This window comes from Bubalus kerabau, chromosome 12 (assembly GCF_029407905.1).
Source record: "Bubalus kerabau isolate K-KA32 ecotype Philippines breed swamp buffalo chromosome 12, PCC_UOA_SB_1v2, whole genome shotgun sequence".
Lineage (NCBI taxonomy): Eukaryota > Metazoa > Chordata > Mammalia > Artiodactyla > Bovidae > Bubalus > Bubalus kerabau.
In genome coordinates this window covers 77,236,026-77,257,020 of record NC_073635.1, presented here as the reverse complement: position 1 = coordinate 77,257,020, position 20,995 = coordinate 77,236,026, and the positions used below count along the sequence as shown (strand labels likewise).

Below are 20,995 nucleotides of genomic sequence, written 5' to 3'. Positions count from 1 at the left end.
CCTGTTCCAACAACACAAGAGAAGACTCTACACATGGACATCCCTGGATGGTCAACACCAAAATCAGATTGATTATATTCTTTGCAGCCAAAGATGGAGAAACTCTATACAGTCAGCAAAAACAAGACCAGGAGCTGACTGTGGCTCAGATCATGAACTCCTTATTGCCAAATTCAGGCAATTTGAGGAATTTCCTTAATTTGAGGAAAGTAGGGAAAACTACTAGACCATTCAGGTATGACCTAAATCAAATCCCTTATTGATTATACAGTGGAAGTAAGAAATAGATTTAAGGGCCTAGATCTGATAGATAGATTGCCTGATGAACTATGGAATGAGGTTCGTGACATTGTACAGGAGACAGGATCAAGACCATCCCCATGGAAAAGAAATGCAAAAAAGCAAAATGGCTGTCTGGGGAGGCCTTACAAATAGCTGTGCAAAGAAGAGAAGCGAAAAGCAAAGGAGAAAAGGAAAGATGTAAGCATCTGAATGCAGAGTTCCAAAGAATAGCAAGAAGAAATAAGAAAGCCTTCCTCAGCAATCAATGCAAAGAAATAGAGGAAAACAACAGAATGGGAAAGACTAGAGATCTCTTCAAGAAAATTAGAGATACCAAGGAAACATTTCATGCAAAGATGGGCTCGATAAAGGACAGAAATGGTATGGACCTAACAGAAGCAGAAGATATTAAGAAGAGATGGCAAGAATACACAGAAGAACTGTACAAAAAAGATCTTCACGACCAAGATAATCACGATGGTGTGATCACTGACCTAGAGCCAGACATCCTGGAATGCAAAGTCAAATGGGCCTTAGGAAGCATCACTATGAGCAAAGCTAGTGGAGGTGATGGAATTCCAGTTGAGCTATTTCAAATCCTGAAAGATGATGCTGTGAAAGTGCTGCACTCAATATGCCAGCAAATTTGGAAAACTCAGCATTGGCCCCAGGACTGGAAAAGGTCAGTTTTAATTCCAATCCCAAAGAAAGGCAATGCCAAACAATGCTCAAACTACTGCACAATTGCACTCATCTCACACGCTAGTAAAGTGATGCTTAAAATTCTCCAAGCCAGGCTTCAACAGCATGTGAACCATGTACTTCCTGATGTTCAAGCTAGTTTTAGAAAAGGCAGAGGAACCAGAGATCAAATTGCCAACATCTGCTGGATCATGGAAAAGTGAGAGAGTTCCAGAAAAACATCTATTTCTGCTTTATTGACTATGCCAAAGCCTTTGACTGTGTGGATCACAATAAACTGTGGAAAATTCTTCAAGAGATGGGAATACCAGACCACCTGACCTACCTCTTGAGAAACCTGTATGCAGGTCAGGAAGCAACAGTTAGAACTGGACATGGAACAACAGACTGGTTCCAAATAGGAAAAGAAGTACATCAAGGCTGTATATTGTCACCCTGCTTATTTAACTTATATGCAGAGTACATCATGAGAAATGCTGGACTGGAAGAAACACAAGCTGGAAGCAAGATTTCCGGGAGAAATATCAATAAACTCAGATATGCAGATGACACCACCCTTATAGCAGACAGTGAAGAGGAACCAAAAAGCCTCTTGTTGAAAGTGAAAGTGGAGAGTGAAAAAGTTGGCTTAAAGCTCAACATTGAGAAAATGAAGATCATGGCATCTGGTCCCATCACTTCATGGGAAATAGATGGGGAAACAGTGGAAACAGTGTCAGACTTTATTTTTTTGGGCCCCAAAATCACTGCAGATGGTGACTGCAGCCATGAAATTAGAAGACGCTTACTCCTTGGAAGGAAAGTTATGACCAACCTAGATAGCATATTCAAAAGCAGAGACATTACTTTGCCAACAAAGGTTCGTCTAGTCAAGGCTATGGATTTTCCTGTGGTCATGTATGTATGTGAGATTTGGACTGTGAAGAAGGCTGAGCGCCGAAGAATTGATGCTTTGGAACTGTGGTGTCGGAGAAGACTCTTGAGAGTCCCTTGGACTGCAAGGAGATCCAACCAGTCCATTCTGAAGGATATCAGCCCTGGGATTTCTTTGGAAGGAATGATGCTAAAGCTGAAACTCCAGTACTTTGGCCACCTCATGTGAAGAGTTGACTCATTGGAAAAGACTCTGATGCTGGGAGGGATTGGGGGCAGGAGGAGAAGGGGACGACAGAGGATGAGATGGCTGGATGGCATCACTGACTCAATGGACGTGAGTCTGAGTGAACTCCGGGAGTTGGTGATGGACAGGGAGGCCTGGCGTGCTGTAATTCATGGGGTCGCAAAGAGTCTGACATGACTGAGCGACTGAACTGAAATGAACTGAAAGCGGGCAGCTTTAAAATTCAATGTGGTAAAATCAGTTCAATAATAAATTTCGATTTGGCTAATGTCTGAATGATTTCTGTGGTATAGAGACTGCTAGGTATTGGGGGTATAGTGGTGAACAAGACAGAAATGTCTTAAACAGAATTTAGGGTCTAGTGGGATAATTGAAATTTAATAATAATTATATTGTGATAAGGTTTCTAAAAGATAAAATGTAGTGCTTTGAGAATTTTAAACTTGTTCTTGATGGGGGCAGTGGATATCAGTTTTCTTCAAGGAAGTGATATTTAAGGATGAATCAGGCAGAGTAGAGAGTGGAGGTTGTGCAAACATGACATATTTGAGAAAATGCATGGTCTAATATGGCCAGAGTATGCAGTGAGGAGGAGCTGGAAGGTACTTAGGTTGCACAGGTGGACAGATATTGGAACCAGGTTTCACATTTTGGCCTTTTATCTTGAGGGCAGGAGAAGCCAGTGAAAGGTTCTAAGCAAATTTAATGATCAGTTGAGTTCAGTTGCTCAGTCGTGTCTGACTCTTTGTGACCCCATGGACTGCAGCATGCCAGGCCTCCCTGGCCATCACCAACTCCCGGAGTTTACTCAGACTCATGTCCATTGAGTCGGTGATGCCATCCAGCATCTCATCCTCTGTTGTCCCCTTCTCCTCCCTCCTTCAGTCTTTCCCAGCATCAGGGTCTTTTCCAGTGAGTCAGTTCTTCACATCAGGTGGCCAAAGTATTGGGAGTTTCAGCTTCAGCATCAATCCTTCTAATGAATATTCAGGACTTATTTCCTTTAGGACGGACTGGTTGGATCTCCTTGCAGTCCAAGGGACTCTCAAGAGTCTTCTCCAACACCACAGTTCAAAAGCATCCATTCTTTCACATTCAGCTTTCTTTATAGTCCAACTCTCACATCCATACACTACTTGAAAAACCATAGCTTTGACTGGATAGACCTTTGTTGACAAAGTAATGTCTCTGCTTTTTAATATGCTGTCTGGGTTGGTCATAAATTTTCTTCCAAGGAGTAGGCGTCTTTTAATTGCATGGCTGCAGTCACCATCTGCACTGATTTTGGAGCCCCCCAAAATAAATTCTATAACGGTTTCCATTTTTTCCCCATCTATTTCCCATGAAGTGATGGGACTAGATGCCATGATCTCAGTTTTCTTAATGTTGAGTTTTAAGCCAACTTTTTCACTCTCCTCTTTAACTTTCATCAAGAGGCTTTTTAATTCCTCTTTGCTTTCTGCCATAAGAGTGGTGTCATCTGCATATCTTAGATCATTGATATTTCTCCCAGAAATCTTGCTTCCAGCTTGTGCTTCATCCAGTCCAGCATTTCTCATGATGTATTCTACATATAAGTTAAATAAGCAGGGTGACAATATACAGCATTGACATACTCCTTTCCCAATTTGGAACCAGTCTGTTGTTCCATGTCCAGTTCTAACTGTTGCTTCCTGACCTGCATACAGGTTTCTCAAGAGGTGGGTCAGGTGGTCTGGTATTCCCATCTCTTGAAGAATTTCCCAGAATTTTTTGTGGTCCACACAGTCAAAGGCTTTGGCATAGTCAATAAAGCAGAAATAGATGTTTTTCTGGAACTCTCTCGCTTTTTCAATGATCGAACAGATGTTGGCAATTTGATCTCTGGTTCCTCTGCCTTTTATAAAACCAGTCTGAACATCTGGAAGTTCACAGTTCACATGCTGTTGAAGCCTGGCTTGGAGAATTTTAAACATCACTTTACTAGTGTGTGAGATGAGTGCAATTGTGCAGTAGTTTGAGCATTGTTTGGCATTGCCTTTCTTTGGATTGGAATGAAAATTGACCTTTTCCAGTCCTGGGACCACTGCTGAGTTTTCCAAATTGGCTGGCATATTGAGTGCAGCACTTTCACAGCATCACCTGCCAGGATTTGAAATAGCTCAACGGGAATTCCATCACCTCCACTAGCTTTATTTGTAGTGATGCTTCCTAAGGCCCACTTGACTTCGCATTCCAGGATGTCTGGCTCTAGGTGAGTGATCACACCATCGTGATTATCTGGGTCATGAAGATCTTTTTTAAATAGTTCTTCTGAGTATTCTTGACACCTCTTCTTAATATCTTGTGCTTTTGTTAGGTCCATATCTTTTCTGTCCTTTATTGTGCCCATCTTTGCATGAAATGTTCCCTTGGTAGCTCTAATTTTCTTGAAGAGATCTCTGTAGTCTTTTTCATTCTATTGTTTTCCTAGTAACTATTAAAAGAGAAGCATGAAAAATAGTTTTTATTATTTAACAATCCAGAGATCAGTTTTCCTGATAAACGTATCATATTTCAAAACCAGGTTTGTTTTTTTTTTTTATTTTGTATCCAAAATTCAATATTTGAAAAGAGCAAGGAAGAAACTGATGGTGTTGAGAGCAACTGTGTGCTTAGTAGTAAATTCCTTTAATCGTAATACTCTATCAGGTGATTATTACTGTTCTCTTTTTATGTATGGGGAAACAAAGACTCAGATCTCACATAAAGATAGGGACACAACTAGCAAGTGGTTTCAAGGTTTGAAATCTCATGCCCTTTTCAGTGTACCACACCATGTAGCTCTATATAGTTTTTCTGTTGATATGTTTCCTTGAAAACTAGGTTGTGATAACAAAGATGGTAGTTACAGAAGCTATGAAGAGTATTATAATTCTATCACATAAAAAGTATCTCTTCAATAAGCATCATAACATTTTTTAAATGGAGAGAACATTGACAGTGCCATCCACAATTCTTATTTTACAAATGAGAAAATTTAAAGGGATTAAGAACTTTAAGAAGCTACACTCAGTGCAGTGTTATAGCCCCAACTAAATCTTATTATTGGTAATTTATGATATTTAAGCTGGTGCTTTTTTTATCACACTCATCTTCTAATACGTTTGGAGGGAATGGTAAAAAGTCTGCTTTGTAATACAGTCAGAACTGTCTAGGAACACATGCTGAGCTGATGTCATATGGGCCAGCTTGAAATACTTCTAAAACAGCCTTCTTAGGAGTTTAGATATTAGATCTCTTCTCTTTAAATGTAGATTTCTATAGTCCTCCCTAAGAATATATATCTAAAGCCCATATATCACTTTATTCTGATTCTGTTCATTTCTGAAAGGCAAAGTGATTTCCATGAATGGATTTTTGAATGAAGCACTTGGGTTAAATATAATAAATAGAAACACTTGGTTTCAAAAAGTAATAATCAGAATTCCTCCTTGCCTAGTAGATTTTACCTTTCCCAACATGAACATGCTTTACCATGGTCTGTACAGCCTTACCTATCTTTGCAGATGGCCTTCGTGTCTCAGCTCTGTGAGTCCACTGGCTGAGTTCCTGGGCAGGAGGTTTCATCTCTCTGAGTCTCATTGGCATCTCTTGAGACTTCCTGAGGTTGTTATGAGATCCAGAGTAAACTTGATAAGCAGTGGTTTAAAGTATCAAATTGCCCTGACTCTTTGTCAGTAAGGTCCTTTACTGATGATAATGTTACTTTTAGCAATGATATTTTCTAACAGTAGTAGTACTAAGAGCTATCAAATTATTATATATGCAATTAGAAATTTTAATATGTATTCTAAACATATGTGAACTTTCATACTTTTATGAAACTTTGTATTTTAGGTCATGTTTGATCTTGTTTTTTGTATCAAGAGAATGACCTCTACTGTATTTTTCCCTTCATTTTTGGCTTGCTCAGGAATGAACATGTTTTCACTTCCTTGGTGAAGGAATATAATATATATATACCTTAATGTCTTGCCCTTTAAAGAAGATTTTGTTATAACTTAAACTCAGCATAGTTTACACTAGATAACTAATTAGAAATTCTTGTCCTATTTGTTAATGAGTTTAATAATGTGTTTTTCTGATATTAATAAAAATACCAGAGAAACTTGTTTCTAATGCTTTGAGATATCTATGAACTTTAAGGATACAATAAAAAATTTTGGCAAATCAAAGTAAAACATTTCTTTTCTTTAAACCTAAAGTCTTTTGGATATGCTGAAACTGGAAGGAAAAATGATGAATGGTCTTCACAGTCTTGGGCTCAAAGGAGAAGATATGAGCAAGTTTTTAAAATTAAGCACACATAGTTGGGATCATACCTATGCACTGGATATTAGACATTCTTCTATCATGGTAAGTGCTCCTGTAATTTCTCACTTTAAAATCTTTAGTAGACTTAAGACTTAAAACCAGATATTGGCAGACTTTAGAATTAATTTAAAAAAAAGAATTAATTTAAGCATTTTGAAAGAGGTTATAGGAGTGAGAAGAAAAAGTAAAACTCAGTGAGAAGAAAAAGTAAAACTAGACTTATTCCTTCTCCCCCGTAGATCTTCCTTTCCCCCTTCTTGTATTCTCTGTACTTCCTCAGGAGAATATCTACTCAGCTCATTCAGTATCCTTTCCAGCTTTTTTTTTTTTTTCTTTTTTTTTTTCCTTTCCAGCTTTAAAGATAAAATGAGAACAACAGAATAACTGCCTAAGCAACAGCAGCAACAAAATACCAAATGGTTAATACCTGAGGAATATATGAATACCACCTTAATATAGTGAAAATCTTGCCCAACAATTTGCGGTGGCTTCCTGATGTTCTGGTCCATGTATTACAGCCTAAGTGAATTTTTTTGATATCCGATCACATCACTTTTCCTTCTTTAAAGCATAAAAATAGTCCATGGTATGGCCTAATAGGTGGAAATGGCTTACTTCCTCCTTTTCCGGCCAGAACAATCTTCCCACCTATAGAGTTAGTCAGCCATCCAGGAATCAGGGAATGATAACAGCACCGAAGAACTGCTGCGTTGCCTGAACATCAGAGACCTCAGACTGAAGACAAACTACATCCGTTATTTGTTAGTTGGACCATTGTATTTTCTAGGACAGTTTTATAAGTTACTTGTTTGTTGGCTCCAGGTTTGTTTGTTTGTTTTTTTTTTAACTACTGTTTAGATCATGTCCTCTCACTGACTGAATTTTACTCTTACTTGGATCTCTCTATACTCAATAACAGATATCTTTTTCTAATAATGTTTTTATCAGTAAGAGGAATGACCATGATAGTTACTTTAATACTTTGTGCCTTTTATTTTAAGCATTTATGCTTTTGACCATTTTCACAAAAATTGGGGTGAGATAAAATGAGGGAAGTAATTTTCAAAGCTATTCTGAACATAAGAAATAGACCTGTAAAGAAACTTTCCAACTCCATTTATGAAATAGCATCCTTATCCTCCAAGGTTGGCTGTGGAAGATGGTCAGTCACATGGGGGGAGCAGTCCCCTGATGCTGTTCCCGTTGCCTGCACTGCCCACAGAGTCTCCTCCTGTATGCTATAAAGACTCCTCTCTTGCCCAGCTCTTGGACACTTTGAGGAGGCATTCTTTTCCAAGGAACTTCTTGGAAGTAATTAAGTCTGTAATTCATTGGCATTAAATATATTCACAGTCTTGTCAACTGTCACCATTATCTGTTTCCAGAACTTCATCATTTCAAATAGACACCCATTCCCTTCTCCCTTAAATGCCTGGTAGCCTCTGTTCTACTTTTTGTCTCTGTGAATTTGCCTATTCCCATACTGCATGTAAGGGTAGTCATATGATATTTGTCCAATTATGCCTGACTTGTTTCACTCACCATGATGTTTTCAAGGTTCATCCATATTGTAGCACGTATAAGAATTTCATCCCTTTTAAGGCTAGTAATTTTTAAAGTATCTATTTTACATACTATTAAGGGAAGCTTTATGTCTCAGATGCTTCTATTTTTCTACTTGGAAAGTGCCTGTCTGAATAGAAAGTTGTTTCTGAGACTTAATTCTCTAGCTACTTCCAGAAAGATTAACTGGCAGAAAATGCAGAGCTCTGAGGTCTCAGCACTGTTCAACTTGGTCTGTTAGAGCAGCAAAATTAGCTCACACGTAAGCTTTATTTTTGCTTCATAGCATTTGCTACCACCCATTATGATATGTATTCGTTTATAATCTTTTTCCAATGGAATGTAAGTGCCCCCCACTCCAGGACTTTGTTAAATACCGTCAACATACATCGGTTCAGTTCAGTTTAGTCGCTCAGTCGTGTCCGACTCTTTGCAACCCCATGAATCGCAGCACGCCAGGCCTCCCTGTCCATCACCAACTCCCGGAGTTCACTCAGACTCACGTCCATTGAGTCAGTGATGCCATCCAGCCATCTCATCCTCTGTCGTCCCCTTCTCCTCCTGCCCCCAATCCCTCTCAAAAGCATCAGAGTCTTTTCCAATGAGTCAGCTCTTCGCATGAGGTGGCCAAAGTACTGGAGTTTCAGCTTTAGCATCATTCCTTCCAAAGAAATCCCAGGGCTGATATCCTTCAGAATGGACTGGTTGGATCTGCTTGCAGTCCAAGGGACTCTCAAGAGTCTTCTCCAACACCACAGTTCCAAAGCATCCATTCTTTGGCGCTCAGCCTTCTTCACAGTCCAACTCTCACATCCATACATGACCACAGGAAAAACCATCTTATTTAATAGGAAGTATGCCCCCCAAAAATTGCTGAATATCTTAATGTCAAAACAAAGTTATTCATGAATGAATGCAGTACTTTGCTTTAAATTGTTTTCCCCCCGAATCTCTCTCTTCTTAGTTTTTGTCTTTACAGACCAAGCTGAGTCTCTGAGTTAAGTCATTTCTGATTTCTGTGTTTATACCGTCCCCCTCAAAATATGAGGGGTTGGCAGTTTATTTCTTAAAAGTCTGGTTAAGAATTGAGGAAGAACTTAAGGATTATTAGTTTTCTTCCATCCCTGACTTATCATTTCAGGTTTCTCTATCTCAGACTTCAGGAGTCACAGTTTAGATTTTATCTACTTTAATTGCTGTGTGTTTGCAGCCTTTATATAGTACCTCAGGTATGTGAAGAATCAGTAAAAACTATCATAGGATTATGTGTTTGGCTCCTCTGGATTATAATTTCTTTTTAGTTCAAGGTGCCAGACCACCCACAGTGATGGGGTCTTTGGTCATATTGTAGCAGAACTACCCTTACAACTATTTTTGTATTTTAGTTAAGAGTGTAACTTGACAACCACACCCCACAGTCATAAAGGCAAATTTCCTTGTCCTTGTCCAATAATGATGCTGTTAATCAGTTGACTAGACATGTGGGTTTATTTCTGGACTTTGAGTTCAGTTCTGTTGATCTGCATCTCCAGCACCAGACTGTTTATTTTTTTTACTGTAGCTTTGCAGTGACTTTAAAAATTGTGAATTTTTAATTTTTAAAGTCCTACAACTTTATTCTTCATCTTTAAGATTGTCTTGGCATTTTACACCTTTTTCCTTTCTTTTTGAATTATGGAATGAGCTTGTCCATTTCTGTAAAAAAAAAAAGACAAGCTGGAATTTTTATTGAGATTTTGTTGAATCGATAAATTATTTAAGGAATATTGCCATTTAGACATATTACAGTTGCTATTTAGACATCTTCCAGTCCGTGAATGTGAGGTGCCTTTCCATTTATTTAGCATAATTTCTTTCAACAGTGTTTTGCAGCTTTCAGTGTAAGTTTCAGGGTTGTTAAATTATTTTTAAGTATTTTACACTTTTTGATGTTACTATAAATGGAATTGTTTCCTTATGTTTAATTTAGAATTTTTCATTGCCTTTTATTTTTTTGTTGTTGAAGTACTGAATACTGTGGCACTTCCTAGAAGTCAGATTCTCACCCCTCCCTGGGATTTGTGATTATTGCTGTTTGCTGTTGTTTAATAGTGACTCATTTTATAGAGTCTGTATTCTTTTTCATGTGTGGCCACAGAAATCTCTGTTAGGTTAGCCTATTCATCTGCCAACTACTGGACCGAGGTTTTACTTAAATACCTGGAACCAGAAAATCTCCCAATCTTTGCATCTTGACAGAGGTGCTTTGTGTGTGTCACACGTGGAGGGAGGGAGAGTAGCACACACTGAACATTCAACCAGGCGGTCTGCATCTCTGCATTCGCCTTCAATTCTTGTTTGCATAGAGCTTGAAAGTCAACCAGAAGTGAGAATGTAGGGCCTTCTCTCGGTCTTTCCTGAGCATGTCCATGGCCTTGTACATTCCCAGGAGTTCATCAGAACCTCTCAAAGCCCTGTTTCCCATTTCCCAACCTTTCCTCACTAGGTTTGTAGTTACTTCAACGTGTATTCCAATGATTTTCTATTTCAGGAGTGTCTAAACATTTTCCAGTAAACGTTTTACATCAATTAGAGTAACAGCTTTCATACTAGGCAAATTATGAGTGAGGCAGGGTAAAGGCAAGACTTTTCAGAAGGTTTTCTAGGAAGTCACCAGACAGTTCAGACAAAAACTTAAAATTCTTTCAGAATAAAGCCCATTCTCCTGCTTCCAATATTGGTACTGGAATGTGAGCTGTCATTTTCAAGGCTACTGTTTAGGCTGGTAGCAGTAAATGGGATTGAGGTAAATTATTACAGTACCACAAATCTCAGTGTTCTTACTGAGATTCAGAGTTTTTTCTTGAATAAACACTCTCAGGGTTGCTGTAAAATTTTGATTGATTTTCATGGTTCTGAAAATGATCATTCCCACAGATTTTCTAGTTTTTCCATGCTTTTGTATAAGGATGAAGTTTTGGAATTTCTTACTCAGATGTTTTAGCTAATGTCACTCCCCCAAAAGAACTCAAAAGATGTGAACTGTAAGTCTTTGCTTCCCTCAGAATGAGTATCAGCCTCTAACAGATTGACCTATCCTGTGATTCTTTGTTGACTTGTATAACTCCCTGGATGTTGAGGTTGTTTTACAGGTTCTAATCAATAAATGACAACATCTTCTTTTCAGTATCTTGGAAGCCTAGTAGATAGCCAGGGCCTGAGTTATGACCAGCAGAACAGATGGAGGTAGATCTTTGGACTGTCAGTGCCAGTTCTGCACACGACTTTGTGAGGCACCCTTCTAGTTCCTGTTGCTGCTTCTGTGTGTATGCTCACCTGAGACTAGAGGCAGGGCAGTCAGTGTCTGGGAACCTAGTCAACGTGATTTCCTGTGTTGTCAGTAGTTCTCTAAAACGGATCCAGATATCACCTCAACTGCTTCACCCAGCACTCATGGCCATAAATTGTGTCATTTCTATAGTTTTCTAACTTTAGTATTTGTGATAAGAATCACGTAGGGCACTTGTTTTGAATGGGAATTATTTAGTAGGTCTGAAGTGGTGCCAAGGAATCTGAATTTTAAATAAACCCATTCAGCTGTTTTGATCCACATCAAAAGCTACTTAACCTCCAGTCGTGAATTCAAGTTCAGTGGGACTGATGCATAAAGCATAATGCTGGTTTCTCACTTGAAATAAAAAAAATATAACTCACCACCAAGGGATAAGATACTCACATCATATATCTTTTCCATATTGTAGAGCCAGATATGACTGTCATTTGCTGTTTGAATTATCTTCCTTCAGACTGCAGTTGTGAAAATGCCCCCAGGAACAAAATTGAGACGAACGTGGTGCTTGCCTCATGTTCCTCCTGCTTTCAAGGGTTGTAGCTCCTTAGTTCTTGATTGTTGATTGACCCATACCTCCAAGCCTCTAAACAATGGTTTTCTCTTCCTGTTATTGTTTCAGGAGAGAGGGCCAGTTAAATATAAGCTATTCCACCTTGATTAGAACTGGATGTCCTAAGTGTTGGTTTTAAAAATTTAATTTTTCTAAGTCATTTTATTTTCCTTATGTCCAAGCTTTTAAATTTTAGAGAGGTGAATGACCTCATTGCCTCCTATACCTTAAATGGTTTATGAAGACTATTTAATATAGTTTAATTTTTTAATATGAAAAACAAGCAAGTAAATAGTTGTTTCAAAGGAAATGTAATGTAAAGGCTATGGGAATGTAAAATTGTTGCACATAATGTTTGTTCCTTATAGAATATTCATCTAGCTTCTTATACTTAATCAGAAATGTAGAAAATCTTAGGTATATTTCACTTGCTATTTGATAAAGTCAGATTTGGCTTTGAAAATGATTTAAGTATTAATATAGCTTTCACAGCTTTCTGGATTCTTTTCTAGTGGGTTAATAACTTAGAAACTGATGAGATGTATTTAACATGGCCTTCAAGTTACCAGGAACTTTTGAAACCAGTATTCCCTGGAAGTATACCTTTCATAAGGCGTAATTTTCATAATTTGGTGAGTTTTATATTTTGAAATTTTGTGTGCATCTTTTATAAAGATATCACTGGGTTTTTTGGTACTACCTTGCTGTTGGTAATTAGGCATCTGAGTAATAAGGAAGTATTTGCCTAATTGTAATAAGCTTGAGGTGGCATGGCTGACTAGGTTTCACAAGCTATCAGGCCTTTTATTGTTTTATACCTGTTTATTGTTTTATTGTTTATACCTGCCTTTTATTGTTTTATCCCCATGTACCTTTATAATACCAATATTAAGTTGATGGGTTACTGTTAAATTTTCTAAAAGGAATTTATGATCAAACTTTACTTCTATAAGAATTAATAAATTTCAGTACATTTAAGGGAAAAATAAATACTACTTTGTAATCTGTGCATATAAATGTTCATTATTACAGTGTTAGGTAACCTTATAGAAATTTAAACTGTGGAGAAAACATCTAGGGCTTTTACAGTTTTTCACATAGTAAGTGAATATCTTAATTCCTACAGCAGATGTTAAGCCATTATTTTTTTGGTCAAAATTCAATTTGTTTCTTTTTTTAAAAATTTATCACAGAAAACCCAGTGAATACTTAGAATAAGATATTTCACTTCCAAAAAAAAAAAAAAACAAAAACATTTACTTTGAGCTGTGCTTCAAAAAGAAGATGAGTAATCTGATTAAATTTCATGTATTATTATATTGGGGTGGATAGCTTTTAGAAATTCATCATAAACTATGAAACTCTTATATACATTCCTCAAAATTCTTTACTAGAAAGTTTTAAGAAATTGTACCTTGAATTTCATACTTTTAGTTACAGAAATTATATTAAATTTCAATTTCATAAAAATTCTGAAGTGTTAAAATGGTGATTATAGACTGTCTACTTTTTTTTAGGTTCTGTTTATTGATCCTGCTCAAGAATATACCGTGGATTTTATAAAAGTTGCTGAACTTTTCTATCATCATAAAATTCCTCTTAGGTAATTGTCAATTTATAACTGTCAGTTGAAGGAAATCCAGTGATGTTCACGTTGTGTTACACAGGGTGTTAATGTGGAATTCAAAGTGATGTTATCTCAGTGCTGTATGTTGTGAAGAATCATACACCCTTATGATAGACTCTGTTAATCACACCTGCTTGCTAATCTTGTTTACTGTATTACCTTCCTGAGAGAATGATCTTGTCACTTTGGGTGCTTCAAGATAGATCCATTTCCTATGGTTGTGTTAAGAGTACACTTCCCGGCCCCCCCTCTTTTTTTTTTTCTGGAAAAAAAAGTAGCCACTTGATAATGTCACTACCAGAGAGTTTTACATTTTGGAAGACTCCTACAGAGATGAGAATTTTGGTGAATAGTCATTACAAATCAAACCTTTTCAAACAGTGATACTCTTCTTTACCCCATCTGTTAACTCATTCCCTCCATCTAGATGTTGAAGTCTAATAATGTTTAAAATCAGTGGTTTGTTATGGTTCAAGAGGGAGTTGTAACATTTCTTATTCATCTTCTTTCCTAGAATTGGTTTTGTGTTCATTGTTAATACAGATGATGAGGTTGATGGAAAAAATGATGTTGGAGTTGCCCTTTGGCGAGCTTTCAATTATATTGCAGAAGAGAATGGTGTATCACAAGCGTTTATGTTCATAGTACATGTGAGTTAATGTACTACATATAGTTTCTTCAGAATGTAGAGTGTTTTTGTGTTGTTATCATTATTACTATTTGTTTTAACATTTTAGTTTATAAAAACTGTCATGATAGATTAGTGCACAAGATGAATTTGATTCTTGCAACTCTCAGCTTAAGTACACAATATTGTCCCCACTTTATAAACAAGGCAACTGAGGCTCTGCCAAAATCTGAATTTATTTAGGTTTACCCAACTGATAAAGGAACATAAATTGTATACATAAATTTAGAGGAGGCATATTGATAGAAAATAATTAGAGAATTCTTGAACTGGGTTTTGAATAAAATCATGAGTGGAGAAGATTATTTCAAATTTAAATGTTCTAAGTGGCAAAATTTATAAGACTTCGTAGAGATTTTCAAAGGAGGAAAACTTCACGGCAGCAAATTGGTATCAGAATGATAAATGATAAGATTGATACTGAATCTGACAAACTAAGAAATTGGTAAGAATCTGATTAAGGAAGTAACATGAGGTAAGAAGATTATTTTATAATGGTGGTTCTCTTATGGCTCATAATGGAAATATAAATGCATTAAAGAACTGTATTGTTGGTATTAAGAGAGTCAGATTATAGCTTTAAAAATCTTCTATTGATTTTTATATTTATTGTTCTATGGCTTGTCAACCATTATTACAACTTCCTATCATATTGGAATGGACTTAAACAGCTGGTAGCTGGGCAGTTAATGATAATGTGGTACAAACAGATAGGATTTCACACATTATGTAAAAAATAATATCAGATAGTTTAAAAACTTAGTGTGAGAAACAAAGCATTAAGATGTTAGAAAGAAATTAGGACCACAAAGGAGTTAAGGTTCCTCAATAATATTTTAAAAATTATGAGTCTGAAGGAGAATACTGATAGATTTAGCTACTTACAAATGAAACCCAGTGCATTGTTCATCAGATATCATAAAACAGATATCACAAAGTAGTGAAGGAAAAAGTTCCAAGGAAGAGAAATATTTGCAGTACATGATATGTATTAGATTTCCTGCAAATTGAAAAACCCAGTGAAAAAAATACATAAAGAGATTTTTCAAAATATTAGAGGATACATTAATGTTAAGCCAAAATGTATTGAAATTATTAAAGTAAGTAAATGTTTATTACAATTAATGGTAACTGAGTATCTCGGAAATCATAAAAATGCAAATAAAGCTTACCCTGAGATATATCTTATCTCCTATAATTTGGCAGTAATTAAGAAAGCTGACAGTATCATACATTAATGAGAATGGAGAACAATGGAAATTCCTTTATGCTGTTACACTGCCTATAAGAATATGAATTGGTATAACCACTTTGAGAAACAATTGTAGTTCTTCAAAATTTGAGGTTAAATTTGCATATTCCCTACACACATGCACACACACATACTTTGAGACAAATCGTTGCTGTAGGAGACTATTAGCAGAATCATGCACAATAGCAACAAACCGCAAACTACATATATATGGTATATTGGTATACTATATATATATATAATCCATATTAATCAGTAAAATTTAATCATTTCACATGATGGATCATGATATGCTAAAATTATGGATGTATTAGAGGCATAATGAAAGTATAGAAGGCTGACATATTACCATGTACTGTATAAAGCTCAAAAAGCAAACAAAACTAAATATCATAGTGCCTGGAAATACATTCAGATAAAACTCTAGAACTTAAAAGGTAAGGAAATGGTAAACATAAACAAGATGATGCTTGCTTCTGAGAAACAGAGGGAGATGACATTGGGAGGAAAATTGTGCTTCACCAATAGATTGCCAGGAGAAATATCAATAACCTCAGATATGCAGTTGACACCACCCTTATGGCAGAAAGTGAAGAGGAACTAAAAAGCCTCTTGATGAAAGTGAAAGAGGAGAGTGAAAAAGTTGGCTTAAAGCTCAACATTCAGAAAACTAAGATCATGGCATCTGGTCCCATCACTTCATGGGAAATAGATGGAGAAACAGTAGAAACAGTGGCTGACTTTATTTTTGGGGGCTCGAAAATCACTGCAGATGGTGATTGCAGCCATGAAATTAAAAGATGCTTACTCCCTGGAAGAAAAGTTTTGGCCAACCTAAACAACATATTAAAAAGCAGAGACATTCCTTTGCCAACAAAGGTCCGTCTAGTCAAGGCTGTGTTTTTCTAGTAGTCATGTATGGATGTGAGAGTTGGACTGTGAAGAAAGCTGAGCACCGAAGAATTGATGCTTTTGAACTGTGGTGTTGGAGAAGACTCTTGAGAGTCCCTTGGACTGCAAGGAGATCCAACCAGTCCATCTTAAAGGAGATCAGTCCTGGGTGTTCTTTGGAAGGAATGATGCTAAAGCTGAAACTCCAGTACTTTGGCCACCTCATGTGAAGAGTTGACTCATTGGAAAAGACTGATGCTGGGAGGGATTTGGGGCAGGAGGAGAAGGGGACGACAGAGGATGAGATGACTGGATGGCATCACCGACTCGATGGATGTGAGTTTGAGTGAACTCAGGGAGTTGGTGATGGACAGGGAGGCCTTGAGTGCTGCGATTCATGGGGTCGCAAAGAGTCGGACGCGACTGAGCGACTGAACTGAACTGATATTATAATCCACAGTGATGTTCATTTTCAGTGTTATCTGGTTTGTTTGTGGAGATGGTTCGTTTTTTTAGTTATACTTCACAATGTCCCATACTTTTTTTGCTTACCAAGTTACATAACATTTCTTAAAATTATATATGGCTGAGTCCCTTTGCTATTCACCAGAAGCTACCACAACATTGTTAATAGACTATGCATGTGTGCTAAGTCACTTCTGTCATGTCCAACTCTTTGCAACCCTATGAACCATAGCTTCCCAGGCTTCTCCGTCCTTGGGATTTTCAAAGCAAGACTACTGGACTGGGTTGCCATGTCTTTCTCCAGGGCATCCTCCCAACCCTGGGATTAAACCTGGGTCTCCTGCATTGCAGGCAGATTCTTTATCATCTGAGCCACCAGGGAAGCCCATAGCCCAATACAAAATAGAAAGTTCAAAGTTTGGGGGAAAAATTTAGACATTCTGAAGCCAAGCAATTGGAGATTAAATCACAAAAATTTGAAATTTATGTATGATGTTCAAAGGTGTAAGTCTGTAATATTTGGGTTAAAGTACTTACATATCTGCAAGTTTGCCTTCCTAACTAGATTATAAATTTCACAAGATTGAAAATCTCTCTTTTGTGCTTACAAGATGTTACATACACATGTTAATGAAAATGAAAGGACTTATATTTTTATTTCAGGTCTCAAATTCTCATAGTGTATTAATATATTTAGATTACACACAGTCTTTTGCTTTCCATAGGAACAGAGTTGGTTTAAAAAAGGATTGCATTTTTAATAAACATTTGCATATAAACTATATTATCTAAAATGTGAATAAATTGCATGGCATCGCAAATTCCTCAAAAAAATTTTTGAAATTATATATAAGAAGATTGAATTGTTATGTATCTAAAGTAGCTTATGTAAGACATTCTAGCTAACTTAGATACCTTAGGAATACCTAATATTTTTAAAGTAACAAATTAGTAAAATGACTGACCTCAAAGACTTTTCATATATAGCTTTTGCTTTATTCAGAATCTTATTTTCTAATCAGTTTATGTTTTACAGAAGGCTGTACTTTCCCCCTTTTTTTGAGTTATTAATATCATAGTGGAAAATTCTGAAAGAGATGGGAATACCAGGCCACCTGATCTGCCTCTTGAGAAATTTGTATGCAGGTCAGGAAGCAACAGTTAGAACTGGACATGGAATAACAGACTGGTTCCAAATAGGAAAAGGAGTACATCAAGGCTGTATGTTGTCACCCTGTTTATTTAACTTCTATGCAGAGTACATCATGAGAAATGCTGGACTGGAAGAAACACAAGCTGGAATCAAGATTGCCGGGAGAAGTATCAATAACCTCAGATATGCAGATGACACCACCCTTATGGCAGAAAGTGAAGAGGAACTCAAAAGCCTCTTGATGAAAGTGAAAGTGGAGAGTGAAAGAGTTGGCTTAAAGTTCAACATTCAGAAAAGGAAGATCATGGCATCCGGTCCGTCCACTTCATGGGAAATAGATGGGGAAACAGTGGAAACAGTGTCAGACTTTATTTTTCTGGGCTCCAAAAATCACTGCAGATGGTGATTGCTGCCATGAAATTAAAAGATGCTTACTCCTTGGAAAGAAAGTTACGACCAGCCTAGATAGCATATTCAAAGGCAGAGACATTACTTTGCCAACAAAGGGCCGTCTAGTCAAGGCTATGGTTTTTCCTGTGGTCATGTATGGATGTGAGAGTTGGACTGTGAAGAAGGCTGAGCGCCGAAGAATTGATGCTTTTGGACTGTGGTGTTGGAGAAGACTCTTGAGAGTCCCTTGGACTGCAAGGAGATCCAACCAGTCCATTCTGAAGGAGATGAGCCCTGGGATTTCTTTGGAAGGAATGCTAAAGCTGAAACTCCAGTACTTTTGCCACCTCATGAGAAGAGTTGACTCATTGGAAAAGACTGATGCTGGGAGGGATCTGGGGCAGGAGGAGAAGGGGACGACAGAGGATGAGGTGGCTGGATGGCATCACTGACTCGATGGACGTGAGTCTGGGTGAACTCCATGAGTTGGTGATGGACAGGGAGGCCTTGAGTGCTGCGATTCATGGGGTCGCAAAGAGTTGGACACAACTGAGCGACTGAACTGAACTGAAGATCATAGTATGTTCTACTTCAATGTAAGGAGAAAACTGCCTCATAAACTGAGAGACTCATAAAATCAAAGTCTAAGAGCTACTTTTAGATCTGTCACCTCTTAAAGGGATAGGTTACACAGTTTATAGTGATAAAAGGAAATTGCAGAATGCTAATTCCTTACTCTGCAGAATAATATGAAGATTCTGTCAGTCATAATATAAGGATTGTCTCTGGCAATAATACTTCAAGTGAATTGGGACTAAAAATAATATTCTTATTTGATATATCAAAATACTACCTAATGATGTTTGTACTTACTAGTTTTTCCCCTCTGCTTGGTAGGCTCTTTCCCCAGAATGTCTTGGCTCAGGTTCACGTTAATGTTTCAGTAAATCATCTGCTCAGAAATACCATCTTTCTTGAGGCAGAGCTGTCTGTTATCCCCATGTGGAACAGTGTCTGGGTCATGGTAGACGATCTATAGTGAAAGGGGAAATGGGGAAAAAAATAAAGGGGTAACAGCTTACTTTATGCCAGTATGATTAAAGTATTTTGAGACTGGAGAAAGAATGGATGTATAGAAAAAAAGCTAGTTAAGATATTTACTAAAAAACAATTGGATATGAAAATAAGCATTTCTGAAATAAGTCATTTAAACTATTTGTGTGTGTGACCCCGTGGACTGTAGCCCACCAGGCTCCTCTGTCCAAGAATACTGGAGTGGGTTGCCATTTCCTTCTCCAGGGGATCTTCCCAACCCAGGGATTGAACCCAGGCCTCCCGCATTGCAGGCAGACACTGTAACCTCTGAGCCACCAGGGAAACCCAAATATAGATTTTTTTTAAAAAATAAAGGTAACCATTGTTTTATTAAGAATTATAGGGTCTGGCTTAATCAAAATAGACTAACATAGAAACTTGATGCGGTATTTTGAAAGCTATAGAATATTCACAATACCATTTTAGTTAGAAGATGATAGATTTTATTGTTAAAATAGTTTGCTTATCTCTGTATGTGGGGGTAAGTGTGTATATATAAATGAATGTATGTAATATGCTTAGAACCTAGAAAATATAAAATAAGTTCTTTGTACATATTCATGCTAAGGAAAAGAAATAAAACTAATTACTGTAAGATGAAAATCATAATATCTTTATTTTCACAGGTGTACCAAGAAGTGGAGAATCACAAAATACTCACTGTGAACAATGTCAAGCGTGTTCTCCAAAATAAATTTCCTCATGCTAATATTTGGGATATTTTGGGAATTGATTCTAAATATGATGGTGAAAGAAAGGTAAGTTGGAATGCAAATTTTTAAAAATATGGTGAAGAAGCTTTTATTATCTCATGAATAAATGATCTTTATATAACTAACTCTACAATCAGATTTAGATTTTAAACGTTAAAAAAAAGGGAAATTTAAGCAGAGACATAGAAGATGGCGGAGGAGTAGGACGGGGAGAACACTTTCTCCCCCACAAATTCATCAAAAGAGCTTTTAAACGTCGAGTAAATTCCACAAAACAACTTCTGAATGCTGGCAGACGACATCAGGCACCCAGAAAAGCAGCCCAACTCTTCGAAAGGAGGTAGGAAAAAATATAAAAGACAAAAAAAGAGACAAAAGAGGGAGGGACGGAGTTCCGTCCCGGGAAGGGAGTCTTAAAAAGAGAGAAGTTTCCAAACACCAGGAAACCCTCTCACTGCCGAATCTGTGCCGAGCTTTGGAAGCACAGAGGGCAACATAAAAGGGAGGGGAAAAAAAAATAAACAATTAAAAATCGCGGATTGTGAGCCCTACGGGAACTCCCCCAGCAGAGAAGCAGCGCAGACGCCTGCACACGGCATTAGCAAGCGGGGGCTGGGCAGGGAAGTGCGGCGTGGGCTGTGTCCCTAAGAGTAAGAATCGGGCCGAATGTTCTGAGCGCTATCTGAGCGAAATAATTTGGGCTAGCAAACCAGACTGTGGGATATCTACCACGCGAAAAGCCAGCCCTAACCTAAGACACCGCCAGGCCCGCGCACGGAACAAAGGACTGAACAGAGATAGCCGGCTGCAGACCTTCCCCCTCCGGTGACAGGCAGCC

General features: G+C 37.5%; 1 protein-coding gene across 6 annotated transcripts in view; it reads left to right on the top strand.

Moving 5' to 3' along the window:
• Positions 1 to 20,995, top strand: part of UGGT2 (UDP-glucose glycoprotein glucosyltransferase 2) — a 156,298-nt gene that overhangs the window by 54,645 nt on the left and 80,658 nt on the right. For all 6 annotated transcript variants that reach the window (XM_055542858.1, XM_055542857.1, XM_055542856.1 and 3 more), the window contains 5 exons: positions 6,331 to 6,481; positions 12,396 to 12,515; positions 13,401 to 13,486; positions 14,025 to 14,160; positions 20,071 to 20,202. In XM_055542858.1, the coding sequence (XP_055398833.1) occupies positions 6,331 to 6,481; positions 12,396 to 12,515; positions 13,401 to 13,486; positions 14,025 to 14,160; positions 20,071 to 20,202 (625 nt within the window). The remainder of the gene's footprint in view (positions 1 to 6,330; positions 6,482 to 12,395; positions 12,516 to 13,400; positions 13,487 to 14,024; positions 14,161 to 20,070; positions 20,203 to 20,995) is intronic.